Source organism: Mobula birostris, chromosome 26 (assembly GCF_030028105.1).
Source record: "Mobula birostris isolate sMobBir1 chromosome 26, sMobBir1.hap1, whole genome shotgun sequence".
NCBI lineage: Eukaryota > Metazoa > Chordata > Chondrichthyes > Myliobatiformes > Myliobatidae > Mobula > Mobula birostris.
Genome location: NC_092395.1, coordinates 8817505 through 8843706, shown reverse-complemented (window position 1 = coordinate 8843706; position 26202 = coordinate 8817505). Strand labels below are relative to the sequence as shown.

General features: G+C 43.0%; 1 protein-coding gene across 2 annotated transcripts in view; it reads left to right on the top strand.

The window, feature by feature from the left end:
- The window catches only part of LOC140188034 (GRAM domain-containing protein 2A-like), a 118947-nt gene extending 95854 nt beyond the window's left edge, over nt 1–23093 (top strand). For both annotated transcript variants that reach the window (XM_072243935.1, XM_072243936.1), the window contains exons 5-13: nt 982–1051; nt 1857–1957; nt 2672–2770; nt 4895–4966; nt 5909–5983; nt 7293–7383; nt 13650–13749; nt 15641–15769; nt 20510–23093. In XM_072243935.1, coding sequence (XP_072100036.1) covers nt 982–1051; nt 1857–1957; nt 2672–2770; nt 4895–4966; nt 5909–5983; nt 7293–7383; nt 13650–13749; nt 15641–15752 — 720 coding nt within the window. In that variant the 3' untranslated portion in view covers nt 15753–15769; nt 20510–23093. The remainder of the gene's footprint in view (nt 1–981; nt 1052–1856; nt 1958–2671; nt 2771–4894; nt 4967–5908; nt 5984–7292; nt 7384–13649; nt 13750–15640; nt 15770–20509) is intronic.
- Nucleotides 23094–26202: the final 3109 nt, after the last annotated feature.

Below are 26202 nucleotides of genomic sequence, written 5' to 3'. Positions count from 1 at the left end.
CTGTCAAGGACAACATCCCTACTTGCTTCTGGGGAGATAAGCCACCTTAAACTACTACAGTCATTCTGAAGATGGTTCTCCCCCTTGGAAATGTATTGCCAATCCCCACTTGGATACCTTCAAATCCGTTGTAGTTCCCAACCAGTTGAAGTAGTGAAATCATTTCGTGTCCATTCCTGGATGTTTCTGGCATCTCCAAGTCCGAATGCTGAAACTGCAGTGAGCTGAAGGGTTCTGAGTGGTTGTACAGTTTATTTCTTCCCGCCTGCACTGTGTAGGTTTATAGTGAGGATTGGTGTGCGCAGACTGATCCCCATCCTTTAGGCTAGGGGATGTTCCACAATGGCACCGTGACCTGTGACAACTGAGTGACCGCAAGGCTGTAGGTTAAGTATTGGGGTTTTCCTTCTCCTAGACAGACTGCCTGGCATGGCTAATGGATCCCATCTACCTGGGTTTGGGATCGGAGTTGTCCTTCTCCTAGGCTGGCTGCCACCCAGCCTGCCCACCCAATTATACTGTTGGACACTTGGCCGCACCATGATGTAGCAGACTCTGTGAGAATAGGGACCCCGTGCTATGGGCACAGTAGCATAGGAGAGGCCATAGGCAAGTGATCTCCTACATGGCCAAGCAGTGGTCCTGTGGTGATCACTGCATCTGGAAAGGAGAGGCTATGAGAGAGACACTCCACCTTCCTTAAGTGAGCAGGACGTCCAGCCCAGGACTCACCAGTCCCCATATACATAATGTGTGTTTGCCTCTTACACACTTCTGTGAGGTCTTCATCTTCCTTCATTCCAAAGACAAGCTCTAGCTCACTTGACCTTTCCTGAATGTTTCAACGTGGATTTTTTATTTGTCGTTTAGAAGTACTGTGCATAAGGATGGCAAACTTCCAAAAGTGTTGAACTTTTCTCTCTTTTGATCCATGTAAAAAATGTTTCCATTCACAAACTTTGACTCTTCTTTCTCCCGCAGATTAGCAAGTCCAATGCCACATTCCACAAACTGTTTAAAGACCTTCCTGAATCTGAGAATGTGATTGACAGTAAGTTTTTGTATATAAAGGCTGGAGTTTTCTAGTCTTACGTGGCAATGTGTCGCTGTTGTGTCAGATATTCAGCGGCTACTTTATTATATATAAGAGTGGAACCCAGTATGGTCTTCGGCTGCTGCAGCCCATCACTTCAAGTTCTGACATGTTGTGCGTTCAAAGATGCTCTTCTGCGCACCACTGTTGTAACACATGGTTACTTGAGTTATTGTTGCTTTCCTGTCAGCTTGAGCCAATTTGGCCATTCTACTCCGACCTCTCTCATTCACAGGGCATTTTTGCCCACAGAACTGCCGCTCACTGGATACTTGTTTTGTTTTTCACACTGTTCTTTGTAAACTCTGGAAACCTTTGTGCATGAAAATCTCAAGAGGTCAGCAGTTTCTGAGATACTCAAACTACCCCGTCAGGCACCAGCAATCATTCCATGGTCAAAGTCACCTGGATCACCTTTCTTCCCCATTCTGATGTTTGGTCTGAACACCAACTGAGCCTCGTGACCATGTCTGCATGCTTTAATGCATTGAGTTGCTGCCACACGATTGGCTGATTAGATACTTGCATTGACCAACAAGTGTACCTAATAAAGTGGCCACTGGGTGTAGCTGTTTTCAGTAAAGATCACTTGTGCTGGAGGGGAAAAAATAACTGCACAACTATTTGTAATAGAATGGATTCTAATTTCACCTGAATTTTAATAGCATTCTAAGATCTGAAATTAGAGCTTATGAATTTTGTATCATAGATTTTGAAGGTCTTTTTAATCAGTTAAGTAATTAGGTTTTGTGTTTCCTAATAGGGTTCAAATGTGCCTTGCATAAGGAAGTTCCATACCATGGCAAGATGTATGTGACAGACAATTATATTTGTTTCTACAGCAGCATTTTAAAGGAAATCAAGGTATGTTTGTTTTTTAGAAGCCTTATTTCATTCTATTGTGGCTTCAAATACATAGCTCCCAGTGAAGCATAAGCCATTGATAATCTCCCATCTCCAATGTCCTCTGAAATCCATGGCCTGGTTGGAGTTCATCAATGCTTCTGCAGTCCATTGCACCCACAGTACAGGGGATTGACCACTACAGCTTCACCAGAGCCTTTGTTAGCTGGCCTTACTGATTTCCACCTCTCACGGCTGGGACGTAGGGTTGGCCTTTGAGAGGCAGTGGCTTCAAGTAAAGTATCCAAAATAATGGCAAATATCTTGTAACAAAGGGTGATTATTCAAAATACTCTTCATGGGTTTTGAGAGGTGTCTTGGGGTTTCAATAGCACCTAATTTATTTGAGAAAAGTGAAAGTTATTACTGCAATTGTATTTATGTAATTAGTATAAAAGATAGTAAAAGTCTGCAAATGCTGGATATCTGAAATATCAAGTTGAAGTGTAACTGTTGTTCAGCCATACTCGTGTATACACCTGAACAAAACAGAGTTCCCCTGGGGCCAAGGTACGAAACACAGTACATATACAGTACTCTGGAAAAACCTTAGACACCCTGGATTTTGTATGTGGTTTCAGATGGGATGTAAAAGAAGAATTGACTGGGCATGATGTGAATGGGTTAAGGAGCAGAGGAGGCATCATCTAACTTTTAATTTGTCTTTCTGTCCAGCTTGTTGTTCCAGTCACTGATGTGGTTGTGTTGAAGAAGCAGAACATAGCCTTCCTTGTTCCCAGTGCCCTTTGTATCAAAACGTCAGAAGGAGAGAAGGCAAGTTTTCCCTAGAATATGTTTTGAGTGAAATGGTTTTTTGAGTTTAGTCATTTTACTTAGAGAGACAGCGCGGAACAAGCCCTTCCAGCCCAATGAGCCGGGTCACCCAGTGACTCCAGACTAATCACAGGACAATTAACCTACCAATCTTACATGGTCGGCACAACATTGTGGGCCGAAGGGCCTGTAATGTGCTGTAGATGTCTATGTCTATGTTAACCAGTGTGCCTTTGGACTCTGGAAGGATATCGGAGCACCTGGAGCAAACCCATGTGATCCCGGGATTAACGTACAAACCTCATGCAGAGGACGAAGGAATTGAACTCGGAACTCCAGAACACTCCAAGCTGATAACTGCTATGCTAACATGGCACTGTATCGGTTTTGACCAAAGTGGTTTTTGAGTTTAATTGTGCTTTGGTACAACAAAAGCCAGTCTTGTATACTGGAAGCATCTCTTTATAAAGCTTATATCCTGTTAAGGCCATTGTCACAATAGCCTAAACCTTTTGTTAATTGTAATCTTCCCGCACGTGTTCCTGGGGCCCCACTGAAATGGTCTTCTGCTGGGTGCTTGGGTCCTGAATGCAGAATGGGACCCTCCAGAGTAGATGGTGTACTGACTGATGAGACACTGTCCATAGGCTCACCACTTGCTGAAGCTGTTGGTGTTAGTCATAGAATGAAACGGCGTGGAAGCTAGTCCAGTGCAACACGCACACCTATGTAATGCTGGGGGAGCTCAGCAGGTCAGGCAGCATCTCTGGAAAAGAGTAAACAGTCGACATTTTGGGCTGAGACCATTCATCCAGTCCTGATGAAGAAACATTGACTGCTTACTCTTTTCTATAGATGCTACCTGACCTGCTGAGTTCCTCCAGCATTTTGTATATGTTACTAAATTTACACTGACCATTAATCATCCTCTAACACTAAGCTTATATTAAACCCATACTTTTTACTCTTGTCACATTCTTATCGACTCCTCCAGATTCTACCACTCACCTACACACGAGGGGCAATTTGCAGTGGTTATTTAACCGACTAACCTGCTTGTCCGTGGGATGTGAGAAGAGACGCAGGTATCAAACTCCTCGTAGACAACACCAGAGGATGGGATTACACCTGGGTCTCTGGCACTGTGAGGCAGCAGCTCTGCTACCTGTCCCACTTGTTTACAGATCTTCATAAGATATTAGAGCATAATGAGACCATTTTGGCCTATCAAGTCTGTTCGTGATTTAATCATAGATGATTTAAAAATATATATTTTTCAATCCCATTTTCCCCATAATCCTTAATCTCCTTACAGATTAAGAACCTATTAATTCCTGCCTTAAATATGCCTAATACGTTAGCTTTTGCAGCCTCTGTGGCAATGAATTTCTTCTAGCTAAAGAAATTCCTCCTCATCTCAGTGTTAAAGGGACATCCCTTTATTCGGAGGCTGTGTCCCAGATCCAGTCCATGTCCAGTCTAAGCAGACTTTTCAGTCAGTTTTAATGAGATTTCCCCCCTCTCATTTTCCTTTAGTCCATTGAATACAAGCCCAAAGCCATCGAAAACCCTTCATACTTTAAGCCTTTCATTGCTGGGTCATTCTTGTGAAACGTTCACTGACACTGGACATTTTTAAACAAATGTTTGACTTCATATTCATTTTGAGTTGGGAGCTTGCAGAAACACTTCAGTTCAATTCAAGTTTAATTGTCATTTGACCAGATGTGAATACTCATGAATGCAGTCAAACGAGACAACATTACTGCAGGGTCAAGGCTTAAAGACACATTGCCGACAGTCACACACAATAAGCAACACCCTTGCTAACCCGTTGGGTACTCTGTGGTCTATAGTCAGTGGTAGCCAGAGGATGAGGCTGTTGTTGGCTACGAGCAGTGTCAACACTGGAAACATGGGTATGTGTCATGTGGTGGCATAGAAGATATCTCCCATCAACTACTTTTGTGAGGTTTTGATGATACAAGGCATTTGCATAAGGCTTTATATAAATCTGTGATTATTAATTGTATCATAGTTTGGTTTTATTTAATCATTTATGATTTGGGATTGCAACAATGGTTTACAGAGATCTAACTGTATTTTGATTTTTCTTTCCCTTAGCATTTATTTGGAGCACTGAGATCGAGGGATTTGACTTTTAAAGTTCTGAAGTCAGTTTGCCTGAATCTGGAGGTAAATTTCCATTTGGTATTTATTTTAAAAATGTTTTGCTATTGGAGAAAAGTGGCATAATTACCTCTTCCTCATCCCCCTTCCAGGAGGTGCTGTCAGAGATTTATTTAGTCCCTTCTGACCCAGTGAATCCGAATTGCCAAATTACACCCATTTGTCCAGTTAACCTATTAATTGTCTTTGGAATGTGGGAGGAAACAGGAGCACCCGGAGAGAATGCCATCATACAAGAGTTCTGTTCTCTGACTCCTAATTCTAGCCCCCTCGGTTATTCTGTTACTTCTGTTTCCAGCATGTTAGATTGCACATGTTGGATCTCTGTTCAATTTCTGATCCTCAGGGTTCTTCTGGGAGTCAAGAATGGTGAACAGTCTTAATTCCAAAATTTCAATTTATACAATTTGTCAGTAAACTAAATGAAGAGCTGAGAATTTATAATAAGAGGGGAATAAATGCTTAGGGGTGTAAGACAATGGAATAAAAGGTGGGGCTTTTGAAAAACCCATCACTTTTATGAATACGATAAAGAAAATTCCTCAGATAGGAATGAATTAGTAGGGTACATAATTAAAGCAATTACATCACGTGGGTGAATGTGCTAATACTTAGCCAATGATAAACTTAGCTGCTCTACCGCTTTCTGCCAGTGAGTGGGGATGTACTGTGAAAAATGCACGTTGTTAAAATGTACAAATGTTATAAAATGTATCACTTAAAAAATGGTTTCCAACACACAAGAAGATTTGCACATTCTGTTCTTTTGCACTTGTCACTGTTTGTTATTACCAAGTTCACTGTTACTGAGCTTCACACGAGTAAGGAATTCCATGGCATCCTGGTGTACATGACAACAAACTGATCCAAATCCGTGTTTGCATCATGTACCATAATGCAAACTAAAACTGATCTTGTATTTATACATTTGTGCTACTATCTTTTCAGAATGCAAGTTCCTCAACGAGCCCTCAGGCTTTTACACCTGAAAACAGTTATGAGGCGGAAACTAAAATATTACAGGTGAGAATATCTACAACAATTTAGTGTAATGTGAGACTGTAATAAATAAGAATAATAACTTATTTATGGAGCATTTTTCAAATGGGTGATGTAATTCAAAGTGCTCTACAATGGAGTAAAGTGCAAACAAGGAGCTGAGTATTGATATCAGGAGAAGGAAACCGGAGGTCCATCAGCCAGTCTGCATCAGAGGGGCAGTAGCTTTAAATTCCTTGGTGTTATAATTTCAGGGGACCAGTAAGCGCCATTACGAAAAAAACACGGCAGCGACTGCATTCTTCAGGAGTTTGCAAAGATTCGGCACAACATCTAAAATTCTGACAAACTTCTATAGATGTGTGGTGGAGAGTATATTGACAGCTTGCATCACAGCCTGGTATGGGAACACCAATACCCTCGAACAGAAAATCCTACAAAAGTAATGGATATAGCCCAGATAAAGCCCTCCCCACAACTGAGCACATCTGCACGAAATGCTGTCGCAGGAAAGCAGCATCCATCATCAGGGACCTCCACCACACAGGCCGTGCTTTCTCCTCGCTGCTGCCATCAGGAAGGAGGTACAGGAGCCTCCGGACCCGCACCACTAGGTTCAGGAACAGTTATCACCCCTCAACCATCAAGCTCCTGAACCAAAGGAGATAACTTCACTCAACTTCGCTTGCCCTGTCATTGAAATGTTCCCACTGACTTTCAAGGACTCTTCATCCCAGGCTCTCAATATTCATTGTTTGTTTGTTCCTTAGTTATTTTTGTATTTGCAGAGTTAGTGGTCTTTTACACCCTGGTTGAATGGCCAAGTAGATGCGGTCTTTCATTGATTATTATTCTATGGATTTATTGAGTATCCTCACAAAAAATGAATCTCAGAGTTTTGTGTAGTGATGCATACATACTTTAATAAATTTACTTTGAATTTTGAAATTAAAAAAACATGAAAATAAAAGACAAAAAGATGTTAGCTAATACATATGATCAGAATTAAGCCATTTGGCCTATTGAGTCTTTTCTGCCATTCCATTGTGGCTAATTAATTATCCCTCTCACTGCCATCCTCCCCCTCCCCCCCTTAACTTTTTAGTGCCCCTATGAATCAAAAACTTATCGATCACTGCTTTAAATATACTCAGTGAGTTTATACCCAAGTAATTTTTCAGTGATATTGCGGCATGATGTTGCTGTGTCTTAATCCTTTGCAGTCTTGCAACTGTTATTCAAGATTATCTGTAAACTGAGGTTTTATCTACATTTGAATAATGGATTCCAGTTAACAATAAGAAATGTTTGTTTTTGTCTTTCCACCCAAAAGGAACTGAATCAATCTAGCCTCGAAGACGATAGCCAAGAACTGGACACTGTTGACTACATTCAAGATTCAGTACAGCCAATGCCCACTGCGAGTAAGCAGCACTAAAATCTATTTATAATGTAGGGACCAAACATTTGATGCTATTGTCACAGAATGCCTGTTCTGGCTCGGAAGTTGTATTAATGTCCGTGGTATTTGCTCCCAGTGCAGCTCCACACAGTGACCTCTTTAGTCGGTACTTCTAACCCAGTAAAGTGGCCACTGAGGGTATATCTGTGGTCTTCTGCTGCTGTAGCCCGTCCACTTCAAGGTTCGATATGTTGTGCATTCAGAGATGCTCTTCTGCACATCACTGTTGTAAAGCATGTTACTGGTGTCTTCCTGTCAGTTTGAACTGGTCTGGCACAGGGTGTTTTTGTCCACAGAACTGCTGGTCTCTGGAAGATTTTGTTTTATAGTAAACCTGAGCAGTGATTCCCAACCCCCTTTTTTATGCCGTAGACACCTACTATTAACCAAGGGGTGCGTGGAGCCCAGGTTGGGGACTCCTGCTCTAGAGGCTGTTGTGCATGAGCTCCTGGTGAAGGGCCTCTGCCTGAAATGTCATCTGTTTATTCCTTTCTGTAGATGCTGCCTGACCTGCTGAGTTTTTCTAGCATTTTGGGTGTATTACTCTGCATTTCCAGCATCTGCAGAATCACTTTTGTTTACATCTAGTGAGTGGTAGTTCTGTGGTAGAAAATGACTTGTAGATGAGAGAGGTCAGGGGAGAATGGCCAGACTGGTTCAAGCTGTCAGGAAGGCGACAGTAGCACCATAACCACGTGTTACAACAGCGGTGTGCAGAAGAGCACCTCTGAACGCACAACACGTCGCACCCTGAAGTGGACGGGCTACAGCAGCAGAAGACCATGAACATACTCAGCAGCCACTTTATTAAATACAGGAAGTACCTAATAAAGCGGCCTTTGAGTGTATAGTTTAATTGCACTCAGGATGTTTGGCTGCCACTTCATCAGTATGATTTTGAAGACAAAACTTATTAAAACTCTGTGTGTGTGTGTGTCACCACTGGACCATTTGTTTAACAAACCCATGGCAACCCTTGAGGGGTCCGTTGGTTGGGGTTGATCGTGGATTGTGTATCATAGCTGTCTACCTACGTGCAAGCCAGTATGATATAGGGAGCAACCTGTTGCCCTCGAAGCCGGCTCCCTCCCGCCTGTCGGCCGATGAACCCACAGGAACAGCGGAGACTGTTTGTTTGACACCAGCAGCGTCGCAGCGGTTGCCAGCCAGCATAGAACTCAACTTTGGACTGCCTGAGGGACTCCAGCTCTGGACTGTTCCTTGGTTTACTTGTGAAGCCTTCCCCGCGAGCGGCGATGGCCACAAGACAGCGGAGAATTGAGATCAGAGTTCTACGGCACCAGTAACCTGCCTTTGCATCTTCTCCTGTCAGTAGAAACTATCCCACTGGGCTTAGTTGCTAAGCCACACGTGAGGGCCAGTAGCTAGACTTGGTTGTCAGAGGCTATTTGAGACGCATGCTATTGGGAACATTTTGTAGGTGGTGGGAGCATATCCCCACTACCTCCCTGCCCCTCCTCTATGACAGCCTTAATGAACAACGGCCTTCTAAGCCATCCCGTTCACCTTTGAATATTGAGTCCTTCTGATGTGTTTGTATTTCTCTTTGCCTTCTGTTCCTTCGTAAGTTCCTGGTCTTGAAAGTTTTGTACTTCCTTTATGGATGCTGCCAAACTTGCTGTGTAATCACTAGCTCCATTTAGAATAATCTGGGTCTTTTGCACATTATTCCCTGACGACATAGTCTTTCTTCCTGTGGCTTTGTGCAGATTCTGCTGGTGTATCCAGAAATAAGGCTCTTTGTAATGAGAACCAAGGACAGAGAGATCGACCCATTGAAGAAACTTTGCACAGCAATGGTAAAGGTTATTTACTGCATCACCTGACATAACGGCAGCAAAGTGGGATGCTCACTTGTTAATCATACAGAAAGATGCTCAATTATAGCCTAGCTTCCACCTCTCTGTGCCCTAGTGCCAATGAAAATCATTATTCTTATTCCCTTTGTCCGCTCCGTCATTTAGTGCAAATGTTTCACTAAATAATAGCGGATGGGTATGGAAAACAATTGGTTTGGACATTCACTGTCAGACCCGGCTGGCGCTCAGGCCCTGCAATGTATTTATTGGTAGGGGCACAGCGTGGAGCAGGCCTTTCCGGCCTAATGAGCTGCGCTCCCCAACAGCCCACCCACTTAACCCCAGGACAGTTTACAACGACCAACTAGCCTACTAACCCATGCGTCTTGGGACTGTGGGAGGAAACTGGGGCACCTGGAGGAAACCCACGTGATCACAGAGAGAGCATATAAACTCCTTACAGACGGTGCCAGAACTGGACTCCGAACTCCGACAGCCTTGAGCTGCGATGGTGTCATGCTAACAGTACAGTAGTGCCCTTCAAATTCTGTGAATTTGATGTTTCAGTGTACTACTGCAAAACAAGAAATTTCATGACGGTTGTCAGTGATTTTTAAAAAAAAACTGATTCTGAGCAACGCACACACAAAATGCTGGGGGAACTCAGCAGGTCAGGCAGTGTCTATGGAAAAGAGTGAACAGTTGATGTTTTATGCCGACACCCTTCTTCAGGACAGAAGGAAGGGGGGAGATACCTGAATAAAGGGGGGGAGGGGAAGAGGCTAGCTGGAAGGTGATTGGCAAAGCCTGGTGGGTGGAGGAGAAAGGATCTGATAAGAGAGGACAATAGAAGAAAGGGAAGGAGGAGGGGACCCAGTGGTAAATCATAGGCAGGTGACAAGTAGTAAAAGGTCAGATGAGGAATGGAGGTGGGGAAGGGGAATTTGTTCATTAGAAGAAGAAATCAATATTCATGTCATCAGGTTGGAGGGTACCTAGAGAGAATATAAGGCGTTGCTTCTCCGCCCTGAGGTGGGCTGTCTTGGTACAAGAGGAGGTCATGGACTGATGTAAGACTCCCGGAAGCGACGGCTTACCAGCTGAGTTGTACTCGGCTCTGTGGAACTGGATGGGCCCAGACTTGCTGGAAGTGTACAACGCTATGCTTCTGGCCGGCAGCATGTCTGAGTCCATGAGGAAGGGCATCATAACCCTCATCTACAAGCAGAAGGGGGAAAGGGAGGACATTAGAAATTGGAGACCCATCTCTCTCCTGAATGTGGACTACAAGATCCTGTCCAAGGCTATCGCCAACAGGGTCAAGTCTGCTCTGGGACAGGTGATCCACCCGGACCAAACCTGTGCTGTACCGGGCAGGAAGATCTCAGACAGCCTCGCGCTGCTGAGGGACACCATCGCCTACGTGCAGGACAGTGGGGTGGACGCCTGCCTGGTCAGCTTGGACCAGGAGAAAGCCTTCGACAGGATATCGCACACGTACATGGCGGACGTGCTGTCCAAAATGGGATTTGGGGAGGGAATCCGGAATTGGATTAGACTGCTCTACACAGACATCCGTAGTGCAGTCCAGGTCAACGGGTGGAAAACAGACAGCTTCCCCATCAGGTCTGGAGTCAGGCAGGGCTGTCCCCTCTCCCCCTGTCTTGCTTGTCTGCTGCATAGAACCCTTTGCGGAAGCCATCAGGAGGGATGAGGGCATAAGAGGGGTGACGCTGCCAGGCAGTGGAGGGACCCAAGTGAAAACCTCCCTGTACATGGATGACGTCACTGTCTTCTGCTCTGATCCGAGGTCAGTTCGCAGGTTGATTGGCACCTGCGAACAGTTCAAGCTAGCGTCGGGGGCCAGGGTCAACCGCACGAAGAGCGAAGCCATGCTCTTCGGCAACTGGCCCGACCGATCCAGCGTCCCCTTCACCATCAGGTCTGACCATGTGAAGGTGTTGGGGATCTGGTTCGGAGGGGCTGAGGCGTGCAACAAGAACTGGCAGGAGCGGACTGCCAAGGTGAAACAGAAACTGGGACTGTGGGGAGAGCGCTCCCTGTCGATAACGGGCAAGAACCTGGTCATCAGGTGTGAGGTGCTCTCAGGGCTGCTGTACTTGGCGCAGGTGTGGCCCGTCCCCTGCTCCTGCAGCTCGGAAATCACCCGGGCTGTCTTCAGATTCGTCTGGGGATCCAAGGTGGAGCGGGTGAGACGGACCGTCGCACAAGTCCCTGGACAATGGGCGCAAGAATGTCCCCAATGTTGCCCTCACCCTGATGGCCAGCTTCGTATGTGGCTGCATCAGGTTGTGTGTAGAGCCCAGGTATGTGGGCACCAAGTACCACTATGTACCCAGGTTCTACCTGTCGCCCTGGCTACGAAGGATGGGTCTGGCCCCACTCCCGCGCAACGCCCCAGTCAGCTGGTTGTTGCCGGCATACCTGTCCTACGTAGCAAGGTTCTTCCAGGAGAACGCCTTTGACCACAGGGCCATCAGGCAGTGGTCGGCACGTAGTGTCCTGCAGGCACTGCAGGAGAAGGACGTGATGGACACAGTGGGGTGGTTTCCTGAGCAGACTGTCCAGTTCATCTGGCAAAATGCCTCATCGCCAGATCTCACCAACAGGCACCAAGACCTCGCCTGGCTGGCGGTGAGAGGGGCCCTCCCAGTCAGAGCCCTCCTGTACGCCCGGAACGTCGTCTCCGCACCCCACTGACCACGGGAGGACTGCAGTGAGGAGGAGTCTGTGACCCACCTCTTTGCACACTGTCAGTTCGCAAAGAGGGTGTGGGGAAGGATGGACGGGCTAGTGTCACGTTTCATCCCCATCAGCTGCGTAACAGAGGACTCTCTGATCTACGGGCTGTTCCCGGGGACGCGCACGGAGACCAACATCCGGTGCTGCTGGCAGATCATCAACTCGGTGAAAGACGCTCTTTGGTCGGCCTGAAACTTGATGATCTACCAGCACATGGAGATGTCCGTGGGAGAATGCTGCCGACTGGCACACTCTCGGCTGCAGGAGTACGTGCTGAGGGACGCACTGAAACTTGGTGCAGACACCGCAAGGGCCCGGTGGGGAAGGACCACAGTATAGGTTTCTCCACCCGTGGGAGTGGGAGGGGTCGGTGGGCGGGGAGTATACCCCTCAACAATGATGTGGTAAGCTGAACTACTGGAGTGCCACGTGGGTGGCTATAAATACGGATATGGACTGACTATAATGGAAACGTATGTAAGGGATGAAAAGTTATTGAATGGTTTATTGTATATATTTATTTTTGAATAAAGTATATTTTGAAATAAAAAAAATCAGAATGGAAATGGGAATCTAAAATGTTCGGTCACCAGGCCAACCTGATTCTAATTATTAAGCTGCAGAACTGCTCGTTCTATTTTGGAGCATTCCTGAAACACCTCTGGTTCTTTCCTTCCCGTGTAAGTTGTCTTAAACATCTTTTCCTTTGTCTCCAACCAAGTGCAGGGACCCATGTTCCAGGTTTATGACTTTTATGAGAACTAGTGAAAGGTCAGGTGAAAGTTTATTGTGTCGATGTCCAAAACTCGCTCTGTTTTCCTGAGTACTTCTAGAATTTTCTTTTCTTGTTTTAATTGAGTTGCACTTTTACCAATCCGGAATACAAATCTACATTTATAGTCTGGGATTTGGTTTAGCATAAGTTGAAATAGTGGCTCTCTGCCATGAGATATTAGGCAGTATTGCGATTGGCTGTCCGTTGCCTTCTCAAGGATGGACAATGCACTGCTCCCTGCCATTGAGCACGTCCACAAGGAACGCTGCCTCGAGAACGCAGCATCCATCATTGAGAGGACCCCGCCCGACCCCCCCCCCCCCCCCCCCACCATGCAGGCCATCCTCTCTTCTCACTGCTGCCATCAGGAAGGAGGTACAGAAGCCTTGGGTCCCACATTACCAGGTTCAGGAACAGTTATTACCCTTCATTCATCAGATTCCTGAACCTGCGTGGATAATTTGATTCACTTCAATGCCAAGCTGATTTCAGAGCCTATGGACTCACGTTCAAGGACTCTAGAAATCATGTCCTCAATATTGTTTGTTTATTATTACTAACTCAGTTGTATTTACACAGTTTCTTCTTTTGCACATTGGTTGTTTGTCAGTCTTTGTGTGTAGTTTTTCATTAATTCTATAATTCTGTATTTCTTGGTTCTACTGTGAGTGCCTGCAAGAAATCTCAGTAGCGTATGGTGACATATATTGATAATAAATTGACTTTTAAGCTTTGGATGTATGGGAAAACTGGACAATTCATGCGAGTTTACTTCAAATTAAAACCCTGTTTCCAATGAAAACTTGTTTTGCAAAAAAAAAATTGCTTCTCTAAGAAAATTTAATGGTGCTTTCATCTGCCCTCTTACAGGCAACTCCTGGTTTACCAGAGTGACAAAGAAAATGAAATCCTTTGCTGCTTTTCATGAATCGACTGCTTTTAATACACTCATCATCATCTACATCCTTCTGTATGTATTTCACACAAATCCCTAGCTGTACTTTAGCTTTGGTTAAGAGATCCTACAACATTTTTGATTTAAAAAAAAAACTCTCAGAATATTACCAAAATACGGTATTTCAGTAGAATGTATCCCTCCTACCACAAACTGCGGGCTAACTACCCAAAACTAGCCAATGCCCAGATTCACAGCAGCTTTTTGCCAGGAAGCCAACATACTACCTACTTATGGTTGTGGGACCTTCGAGATACAAATCCTATTGACTATACACTCGGTAGCCATTGTATTAAGTAGACCTGTACTCTTGCTTGTTAATACAAATATATAATCAATTAATCATGTGGCAGCAACTCAATGGATAAAAGCATGCAGACATGGTCAAGAGGTTCAGATGTTGTTCAGACCAAATATCACAATAGGGAAGAAATATGATCTAAGTGACTTTGACTGTAGAATGTTTGTTGGTGCCAGGTGGGGTGGTTTAAGTATTTCAGAAGCTGCTGATCTCCCGGGATTTTCATGCTTAACAGTCTCTAGAGTTTACAGAATGGTGGAAAAACAAAAAAAAAAAATCCAGTGAGTGGTAGCTTTATGGGCAAAAAAGCCTTGTTAATGAGAGAGGTCAGAGGAGAATGTCCAGATTGGGTCAACCTGACAGGAAGGCGACAGTAACTCAAATAACCATGCATTACAACAGTGGTGTGCAGGAGATCATCTCTGAACGCACAACAGGTCGAACCTTGAACTGGATGGGTGAGAGCAGCAGGAGACTACACCAGGCTCCACTCTTGTAGCTAATAAAGTGTCCAGTCAGCCCAAGTCCTGATTTGGGCTTCTAAACAGAATTGCAATTTCTATCCCAAAAGAAAGACCAAATGGAGGGTGGAAAGGCATTTTCTTCCTTGCCTGCTAATCTGGTGTACTACTCTGAGGGACCTGTTTTATGGTCCTTGACCACTGACAGTGTAGTAACAATGGTTAGAGCATCAGTATGCGAGCAGTGGGACAATTACCCTTGTGTTTATTTATTGCCTTCCATGTACCTACCCAAGTGCTGTTTAAATGATATTGTACTTGCCTGAACTACTACTTCTGTCAGCTCATTGTCCCTCAGCTTCCTTTTAAATCTATACCTCTCTCTATCCCTCTCGCCCAATGTCTATGCCCACTAGTTCCCCCTAGAGAAAAGACTTGCCAACCACCTCATCTAAGCGTCTCATAACCTTAAATATTTCTGCAAGATCTCCCTTCATTCTCCTATGTTCTAAGCAATAAAGACCTGACTTGGGCAACCTTTCCCTATAACTCAGGCTCTCTGGTTCTGGTAATGTCCTCAAATCTTTTCTGTACTCTTTCCAGTTTAACCACATCCTTACCATAACAGGGCAAACAAAACTGAACACAGCACTCTAAGTGCGACTTCACCAACAGCTTGTATAACTGCAAAATAATGTGCCATCTCTAATACTCAGTGCCCTGACAGATGAAAGCCAGTGTGCTGAGTCTCGACCTATGGTGTCACTTTCAGTGAACGATGCATTTGTACATGGTTCAGCATGGAAACTAGCCTTTTGGCCCAACTCGCGCACGCCAGTTCATGGTACTGTTCAAGCTCGCCCCATTTACCAGTGATTAGTACATAAGCACACTAAAACCCTATCCATGTTCTTCTGACAAATATTGAAATTGTTAGTGTATCTGTCTCAACCAAAAATGTCTCAAATGTTTTCTAACATTACATGGAGGTAATCATTATGACCATCATTATAGAATATGCTGTTCTGTGTTTGCATGGAGAATAACACCTGTAAAAGTGATTTAGTTATATAAAGTTCAATAAATGATTCGAATGTTTGCAGGAATCTGAGTTTTAATGTCAATCCTTTGCTTCCTTTTTCAGGGTGCTACTGTTGCTGATTTCTTCAGGGTACATCGGCCTAAGAATTGTAGCCCTTGAGGAGCAACTGATGTCCATGGGAGCCTGGCCAGAAATTCATACACAAAGCAAGTAAATGCAGAAGATGACAAGGTTAGAAGTTCTTCCTCTATTACTGAATGAAGCTAGACGTGTAACGTGGAAACTCAGTTCAGTTCAGTTTCAGTTCAGTTTTCGTTTATTGTCATTTAGAAATGCATACATTAAAAAATGATGCAACGTTCCTCCAGAATGATATCACAAGAAAACACAGGACAAACCAAGACTAAACTGACAAAACCACATAATTATAACATATAGTTACAACACTGCAAAGCAATTCAGCAATTTGATAAAGAGCAGACCATGGGCACGGTTTAAAAAAAGTCTCTAAGTCCCGATAGCCTCATCATCTCACGCAATCGGCAGAAGGGAGAAACTCTACCCGCCATGAACCTCCAAGCACCGCCAACTTGCCGATGCAGCACCATTGGAAGCACCCGACCGCAGCGGACTCTAAGTCCGTCGGAAAACTTCGAGCCTCCGACCAGCCCCTCCGACACAGCCTCTCCGAGCACCATCCTCTGCCGAGCACTTCGACCCCGCCCCGGCCGCTGAACAACAAGCAAAGCCGAGGACTTGGGGCCTTCTCCGGAGATTCTGGACCACACAGTAGCAGCAGCAGTGAAGAAGGCATTTCAGAAGTTTCACCAGATGTTCCTCTGTGCTCTCACGTCCATCTCCATCAAATCAGGATTGTGCACGGCACCCTACTTGACAAATAACAGACATCACCATCGGAGTGGCCGCTGTGAGCTGCGTCGCGCCGCCATCTTCCCACCAGTTCATTGGTGATATAGTAATGAATTTTATAGTAGAATGTAGCACACAGCTTGTGCGGCAACATAAAATGTGTCTGAATGTACCTATTGGTTAAGGTTAGCTATGTTAAGGTTAGATACTTGAGAAGCTGAAACTGTCCAAGGCATTATTACTGAATAGATGCAATATTAGCATTGGATTTTGAAGGATTTCTATTGCTTCTATTGAATTAAAATTTTTTGGTGCAAAGGTACAACTGCTTAAAGCTGAATTAAGTGAAAATACTTGTGCATAGAAGTTGTCTATAGACAAGGAAATATTTTTGCTGTCAGCTCTGTGGACGGTTTGTCTTATTTAGGAAAAAAAGAGCAAATGAATTTGACTAATCACTTCAAAGAGTATTCAGGAAGCCAATTAGTGGACGGACTTCAGTATTCTGAACACCATTTTGTTGACTACGTATCAACCAATGTCTGGGCAAAACAAACCCCTCTGCTTCCCTTGAAAGCTCTTTCTCCCCCCTCACCTTAAATCTATGCCCTCATGTTTTTGATGCCTCTACATGAGGAAAAGATGTTTACTATCTATTATTCTCAATCTTATTTCTAACAGATCACCTCTCAACTCCCCCCCCCCCCCCCCCAACCAATGTCTTCCAATCCAGGCAATATTCTGGAAAAGGTTCTCTGCACTCTTCCCAGCACAATCATATCCTGGAATAGTACTTAATACTCCAAGTACCACTTAACCATAGTTTTGTAAAGTTTCAACACCACACCTTAACTCTTACAGTTTGTACCTTTACCTATGAAAGCTAGACTGAAGAACAGAATTAGGCCATTCAGTCCATTGAGACTCCTCTGCTGTTCCATCATGGCTGAATTATTATCCTTCTCAACCCCATTTTCCTCTCTTCTCCCTGTGACCTTTGACACCCCGGGTAATCAAGAACCTATCAACCTCCACTTTAAATATACACAATGACTTGACCTCCTCACCAATCCTTGGCAATGAATTCCACACATTTTCCACCCTCTGGTTAAAGACATTCCTCCTCATCTCTGTTCTGAATGGACGTTCCTCTATTCTGAGGCTGTGCCCTCTAGTCCTAGACTCACCCACTATAGGAAACGTCTTCTCCACATTCACTCTATCTTGGCCTTTCAATATTCAATAGGTTACAGTGAGATTCCCCCTGATCTTCTAAACTCCATCAAGTACTGGCCCAGAGCCATCAAACACTTCTCGTGCATTAACACTTTCATTCCTGGAATAATTCTTGTGAACCTCCTCTGGACCCTCTCCAATGCCAGCATAGGTTTTCTTAGTTAATTGGCCCAAAACCACTCTCAATACTCCAAGTGTAGTCTGATCAATGCCTCATAAAGCCTGCAATCTAGCATGCCATAAACCTTCAACACTCTTGACCTGTTGCCACTTTCAGGGAAAATAGAATTGGAGCAGAAGGCTCCTCTCTGTTCATCAACATTCCTTTTACTGTACATGACCTATTCCTATATGACTTCCCAAAATGCATGACCTTGCACTTGTTAGAATTAAGTTCCATCTACCAATGCTCTGCTCAGCTAATCTATATCCTGGTGTAATCTTCCTTGCTGTCTCTACAACGCTGCCAGTGTTTGTTCATGATATTGTCTTGTCTGCTTTAGGGACCAAACACGGGTTGGGTAAATGTTCTGAGGAATACCTCCATTCTGTTTGCAAGCTTTGACTGTGACTTTTCTTTTGATCATATTCCAAAGTTTTTTATCCTCCTCTTACACCAGGGGTTCCCAACTTTTTTTTATACCTGGACCAATACCATAAAGCAAGGGATCCATGGACCCCAGGTTGGGAACCATTGCAATGAAGCTCAAAGGAAAACTGAGGAAGACCATTTCATCTTCTGCCTGAGCAATTTACAGCCTCAAAACAATCATTTAGATACACACACAAAATGCTGGAGCAACTCAGCAGGTCAGGTAGCGTCTATGGAAAAGAGTAACTGGTGAACTGGAGAATGCCTAGGCCTGAAACATCGACTGTTTACTCTTTTCCATAGATGCTGCCTGACCTGCTGAGTTCCTCCAGCATCTACAGAATCTCTTGTGTTTTTGTTATTAATTATTTAGATAACAAGCATTCCCAGTTGTTTTAATTTAAAGTTTAGCCTTTTCATATCTGCATTACTTTTCTTAATTTCAGCTAATGATTCTGCTTTGAACAATTGTGTAGATGTAACTCATTATCATCTTTATTTTGCACCATTTATCTTTTTAATCATTTTAAGATTTCAGCAAATATCCATGCTTTGTGAAAAAGTTGTCTGCTCCATAATTCTGACTCGGAGGTAGTTACAACTTTTGACCCAAGAATGAAACTTAGCTGTAGATAAACATTACAACAATGGACACAAAATCAGTGTGCAGATCCGTATTCTGTCTGAACTTCATTCTATCTTAAGGTTAAGGATGAGAGAGCTAATAAAAGAAGAAACCAAGTAGATATGATAAATGGGAATAAAAAGTTAAAGATATTGATAAGCATCCATGCACTCCCTAATGGAGTAGCTTATGAAAAGTTCTACTTAATGTATTAATTTTGAACATATTAAATTATGTTTCTTTAACAGGTGTTAAATGGTAGATATCTTACAGAATCAAATGCAATTTTCATTGAGTTATGAGAAATATAGCATGATACAGAACTTTAAATCTAACCGGTCCGTGCTGACCATGGTGCCTATCCAGTTAGTACCATTTTTCATGTTCTGCCCATGTATCTGTGAGTCAAGTGCTGTTTAAATGATACTGTACTTATTTCAACCACTTCTGGCTGTTCGTTGTCCCTCAGATCCCTTTAAAATATATCCCTCTTGCCCTAAATCAGGGGTTCCCAATTGGGAGTCCACAGACCCCTTGCTTAATGGTATTGGTCAATGGCATTTTAAAAAAGGTTGGTACCCGTGCCCTAAATCTAGGCCCACTAATTTCCCCTAGAGAAAAGGCTTATCACCCACATCATCTAAGTGTCTCATAACCTTAAATATTTCTGCAAGATCGCCCCTCATTCTCCTACGTTCTAAGAAATAAAGACCTGACATGGGCTACCTTTCCCTATAAAACAGGTTCTCTGGTCCTGGTAACATCCTCAAATCTTTTCTGCACTCTTTCCAGTCTAACTACATCCTTCCTATAACAGGGCAAGCAAAACTAAACACAGTACTCCAAGTGGGGCTTCACCAGTGGCTTGTATAACCGCGACAAAACGTGCCAACTCCTATACTCAATGCCCTGACAGATGAAAGCCCGTGTGCTGAGTCCTTACCTGTGGTGTCACTTCCAATGAACTGTACATTTGCACCCATAAGTCCTTCCACACCATTGTGCTCCCTAGTGGCCTGCATTCGTAGTGCAAGTTCTATGCTGGCTTGACTTCCCAAAATGCGCTGCCTGGTGCTTAGCTGTACTGAAGTCTATTTACCACTCCTTCATCCACTTCCCTAACTGATCAAGATCATCTTGTATCACACACAAAATGCTGGAGGAACTTGGCAGGTCAGTTAGCATCTATGGAGAAGAATAAAGAGCCAACGTTTTGGGCCAAGACCCTTTCTTCAGGACTGGAAAGGGTGGGGGAGGAAGCTAGAGTAAAGAGGTGAGGGGCGTGGAAGGAGTACAAGCTGGAAGGTGATGGGCGAGGGGGAAGGTAGATGGGGGGAGGGGGAGGTGGTAAGAAGCAAGAAGCTGGAAGGTGATTGGTAGAAAAGGTAAAAGATTGAAGAAGGAATCTGATAGAAGGACAGCGGATCAAAGGAGAAAGGGAAGGAAGAGGGGCACCAGATTGAGATGACAGGCAGGTGAGGAGAAGCAAAGGGGTAACAAGGTTTTGTAATCTACAATAAGCTTCATTGTCAATACTTCCTGATTTTGTATATTTTGCAAACTTACTGATTATACTTCTGTCAAAATTTGAGTTCTATTAGTGAATACCCTCTAACTAATCATTATTATTTACCTCTGCTTTGTGCAGGTACAAAAGAACATAAAGTTGGACCAAGCCTCCTAAAGATGTGGATTTGCACCCTTGCCCTTCAATTGCATGACCAGTGGACATTATAACTTTTTTTTTAAATGGTGCTGTACTTATTACATAGAGCCATTTGTAAGAATAGTCTACTATTTTAAGGCAAGTGGCACTCGATGGTTCAAGGAAAATAAGTGAGTTTCACATCTGCTTGAGGTGATCTGAAACTACGTCTGAGGCTACGTGACCAATTTCTGATGCGCACCAGCAAACGACGTCATGGGGAATCCTTGAACTTTTGAGGAGGGAGATCTTGAAAGTTTCCCACCGTGAGAAATGTTTACATGGACAAGGAAACATTAACTATGCAAAGTTAATGCTGTTGGGGATTTGGTCTCCGTGCTGTAGAAGATAGAAGTTAAGCTGTATATTTGAATTTAGATATGTTTACCCAAGTTTATTGTGAAGATGAAAATAAATGACTGCAGAATAGTCCTGGTTAACTGCTTGCTGCAGTGGGAATTGCAAGTGTAGTTTAATTCAATTCTGAAGTGATTGAATTCTGACTGTCATATATGCAATACTCAACCTGAAACTAGAATGAAAGAAATATTTTTTAAAAATGCTGTGAACAATAGAAGCAAATATATGCGACCAAATTACAAACGAGAAACTAAACTTTCCTCAACATTCGCTGCACGTCAAGTTTATATACATTGTACAAATTTGTTCAATACATCAGATTTCAGAAAGAAACAAATTTGGGTTTTAAACTTTTTAAAATTGTTTTTAAAATCCTCAACCTGTTCTGTCCTTTAATAAATTTACAGTTGATATCCAAATTTCTCTCCTACTCAAACACTGCAACCATGAAATCCTTAAGTTTTTAAAAATCTATTAAACTAAACCTTTATACTCAGTTTTGGTTATCAGGGTTAGAGGCCTCTAAATATTTATCAATTAGTGAAGAAATTCCAGCTCATCTTGCTGCTTTGAGTGTATTCTATTATGCCCTATGATCTATATTACATTATATTACTATTTACATAACATTCTCACTTGGAACTTTACAGCTTACTGCAGCTTCTGAAATTTAGAAATGTATGAAATATATGGAACTATGCAACGGGTTTAATTCAAAGAGAAAGGTCTCCTGGCACCTTTATGATGACTTGCACTCCACTAACAACTTTCATAATTTGTCATCTGCCATACAGATTACCTATTACAAATTGACTGCATTTCAAGTTTCACTGTTAGCACAAAATGGAGCCACGCTTTGTGGTATTTGGTAATTAAGAGTGATTGGAATGAAGTGAGAAGTAAATTCACACATCTAGAAGGTATGAAATGTTGACGTGCTCATTTTAGGTCCTCGCAAGGACAAATGAAGCAGGAACAATAGATAATACTGAAGATGATTTTTCAGTGGGTCTCAGCATAAACTTCATTGTGTTGGGGGGAAAATACAACACAAGCTAACTTGTGATCTAGTCAAGTTTATAAATATAAACTCTGTTAAAAGTTATATATTAACAGAAATTTCCCTTTTTTAAAAAAAACCTGATCACAATACTTAATCTCACTGGGTCTAACAACCTAATATTGTCACAGTACTTTATTCATAATTTTTTCCTCAGTCCAATAATAAATCCTGATTTTAACCCGTGATTAGAAAGGAAAGATTGGAGGTCAAGACTAAAAACATAATACAAATAAATTCTACATTCAGAAATAATGAGCATGATATCCCACTTCCAGCATCAAGATAGTTCTGTAGGGCATGCACTTTTTTTTGAAAATGAAGGTATAGGTACATGAAGAATGAACTTGTATTTATTTCACTAACTAAAATCATTGCCCTAACACTCTTAATCCAAACATAAGCCCATTTTATCCAGTCATTCCAATTCTATATCTGGTCCTAGATGCCCAGAGGGGCAAGAAACATTTTTTAAAAAGTTCATGTTTTGAGCTAAGACTCGTGGTCCCTTTCACAAATGCTGCCTGACTTGCCGAGTTCCGCAGCATTTTGTGTGTGATGCTCAAGATTTCTAGCATCTACAGAATCTCTCGCATTTTAAAATGGAACTTAAATAGAATAAACTTAATTAATTTGATTATGCTTTAGCACAATGATATCTAAACCTAGTATTCTACAAAATTCTAACAGTTTGTAATACTCCAGTGATGTGCTGTGGGTTATCTGCCTTTGGCTAGTCTGGAGTGCTGGGTCAGCTAAGGGTTGCAAGTTTGCTTGTGGGTGAGGAGAGCAGGGGAAGAAACCCGCTTCGCAGTAGCCACCAAAAAGAACCTGGGAAAGCACCTACTTCAGAATCTTGACAGTTAACAATGCCTTTGGAAAACAGTAAACAGCATGAACATTGCTTCTGTTATATTTGTGTTTTATTCCAATTTTACAGTATTTTCAAATGTTAATGCAATCATTCATAATGGGGCTCTGTTTGATTTAAGAGTTTATATTATAAGTTTATAAAGGATGCAGCAATTCTGTTGAACCTGCACTAATTTATGTTCCATTTCTGTGAAATGGTATTTTCTTGTGTAAATTATCAACAATAAATACAATTGTGCACTATTTCTTTCTGGATTTTTTTTTAATTAGCAAGATTGATTTCAATTTCAGATGATGAGGAAAAGCCCTAATGCCAATTTGGTGGTTTGGCTCAGACATTTATCAGGGAGGAGGATGGCTTGTTTACAGATAAATGTGGAAATAACAGGAAAATGTGGTGGAGAGGTTGCTGTATGAAGAGGTCATTGGGATACGTGGAGTGGCGGGTCATCAAATAGTATCCAGCATCTCTTTAGCCTTTTATTCAAGATTCACTTATTATCACAGAATATGTAAATTATACAACCTTGAGATCTGCAAGAAACCTGAAAGGACCCAATTTGGAAAAAAAAGTACAAAACATGCAAACTATTGAAGTGAACGACAACGGCACCCTGAACCAAAATTGAATCCTCAGATCTGAACCCCAGAGTGGGCCCAAAGCCTCGCTTAGCAGTTCATCACATTAGTGGACATGGAGCACAGCAGCCAGCGCAGTCTTCAGCCTCAGCGCCATGGAGATGACCATCGCGGAGGACTGGAAAGGAAGGGTTAGGAGGCCAGAATAAAAAGTGAGGGGGGAGGGAAGGGAGGGGAAGAAGGCTAGCTCGATGGTGATAGGACCTCACCCTGGGGTGGAAGGATCTTCACCTCGAAGATGTATAGATGGGCTACAGCTGGACTAGAAAGACAGGCCCAGGGAGACGACACTGCGGAGATGCTGCTGGTTACCACTGCCCCAGTAGCAGTGATGAGATTAAGAAGATCAAAGTTCAAAGTAAATTTATCACCAAAGTACGTTGATGTCACGATATTCAACCCCGAGATTCATTTTCTTGCAGGTGTACTCAGTAAATCCATAATCCATAATTCCGTAGTGGGACTCATCAGCAAGAACAACGAGTCAGCATACAGAGAGGAGGTGCAGCAGCTAACGGACTGGTGTAGAGCCAACAACCTGTCTCTGAATGTGAACAAAACAAAAGAGATGGTTGTTGACTTCAGGAGGACACGGAACGACCGCTCTCTGCTGAACATCGATGGCTCCAACATAGTGATCGTTAAGAGCACCAAATTTTTTGGTGTTCACCTGGCGGAGAATCTCACCTGATCCCTCAACACCAGCTCCATAGCAAAGAAAGCCCAGCAGCGTCTCTATTTTCTGTGAAGGCTGAGAAAAGTCCATTTCCCACCCCCCATCCTCACCACATTCTACAGAGGATGTATCGAGAGCATCCTGAGCAGCTGCATCACTGCCTGGTTCGGGAATTGCACCATCTCGGACTGCAAGACCCTGCAGCGGATAGTGAGGTCAGCTGAGAAGATCATTGGGGTCTCTCCTTCCGCCATTACAGACATTTACACCACACGCTGCATCCGCAAATCTAACAGCATTATGAAGGACCCCACGCACCCCTCAGACAAACTCTTCTCCCTCCTGCCATCTGGCAAAAGGTACCAAAGCATTCGGGCTCTCACGACCAGACTGTGTAACAGTTTCTTCCCCCAAGCCATCAGACTCCTCAATACCCAGAGTCTAGACTGACATCTACATCATTTATTATTATATTGTAATTTGTCCTCTGCTGTGCCTATTGTCTTGTTTATTAATTATTATACTGCCCTGCACTGTTTGGTGCACTTTATATAGTCCTGTGCAGGTCTGTAGTCTAGTGTAGTTTTTATGTTTGTTTTACGTAGTCTAGTGTAGCCTTGTGCTGTCTCACATGGTCTAGTGTAGTTTTGAGTTGTTTCCTGTAGCACCAGGGTCCTGGAGGAACATTGTTTCGTTTTTACTGTGTACTGTACCAGCAGTTTATGGTCAAAATGACAATAAACTTGACTTAATAGAATAATACCATAATGGAAGAAAGCAAAGACCACACCAACCTGGTGATCAAACATACATGCAAAGATCAATGAACTCTGCAAATACAAAAAGAAAAATGAATAAGCAATAAATATCGAGAACATTAATTACTATCCCGCTTTGGGAATATATTCAAAATCTTGTATTAACTTTATTTTAAAATGCTGAAGCACCCTACCTAATGGCACTGCACACGTATTCATCACACAATCTGCTGTAGTTCTAAAAGATGGTTTGTCAGCACCTTCACTGACATTTAGGCACGAGCAACGAAATGGTGGCCTTGTCAATGATGCTCAGGGATAGAAAACCGAATAAATAAGCAAAAATAAAACACTTCACTTTAGAATGTTGAATATTCACTAACATATCAAAACAACTTTAAAGTGATTTAATTTAAATAATGCTCTTTACAAATTATTTTTAATTAGGAACAACCAATGGCACTATCACTCCGGCATTAGCTGTTCTCTAATTTGTGTTTCTGACCTGTCTTACATTCCAAAGATCATCCATCCATTCTTAAATTATATTCCCTCAGGGTAGCCTGCAACCTGATGGCATAAGTATCGATGTCTCCTTTCAATAGTTTCTTTTTCCCTTCCAGTCCGATGATCTTCTATTCCCCACTCTGGCTTTTTGTCTCTCCTTACCTGCCTATCACCTCCCTCTGGATCCCCTCCTCCTCCCTGTTCTCTGATGGTTCTCTCTCCTCTGTCAGATTTCTTCTCCAGCCCTTTACCTTTCCTACCCAGCTGGCTTCACCTACCACCTTTTAGCTAGCCTCCATCCCCTCCCTATTCTGGCATTTTTCCCCCTTCCTTTCCAGTTCTGAAGAAGGGTCTTGGCCCAAAACGCTGACAGTTTATTCATTTCCATCGATGCTGCCTGACCTGTTGAGTTCCTCCAACATTTTGTGTGTGTTGCTTTGGATTTCCAGCATCTGTTGATTTTCTCATGTCTAAAAATAACAGCCGGGTCTTTCAGAGGTGAAATCAGGAAACACTTCTGCAAGGAGAAGGCCAGAGCAGTGTGGAACTCTTCTGTTAATGACATGCTAATTATTACTGATAGGAGTCTGATAGATTATTGTTAACCAAAAGTATGAAGGGATCAAGAGTAAAGGCAAGTAAATTGTGCTGTTCACAATCATAAATGTTGGAACAGTCTCAAGAAACTAAGCTGTCCCATCTGTTCAAGTACTATATATTCACAAGAATATATTGATCATCAATTTGTGAAGAACTTCAGAAA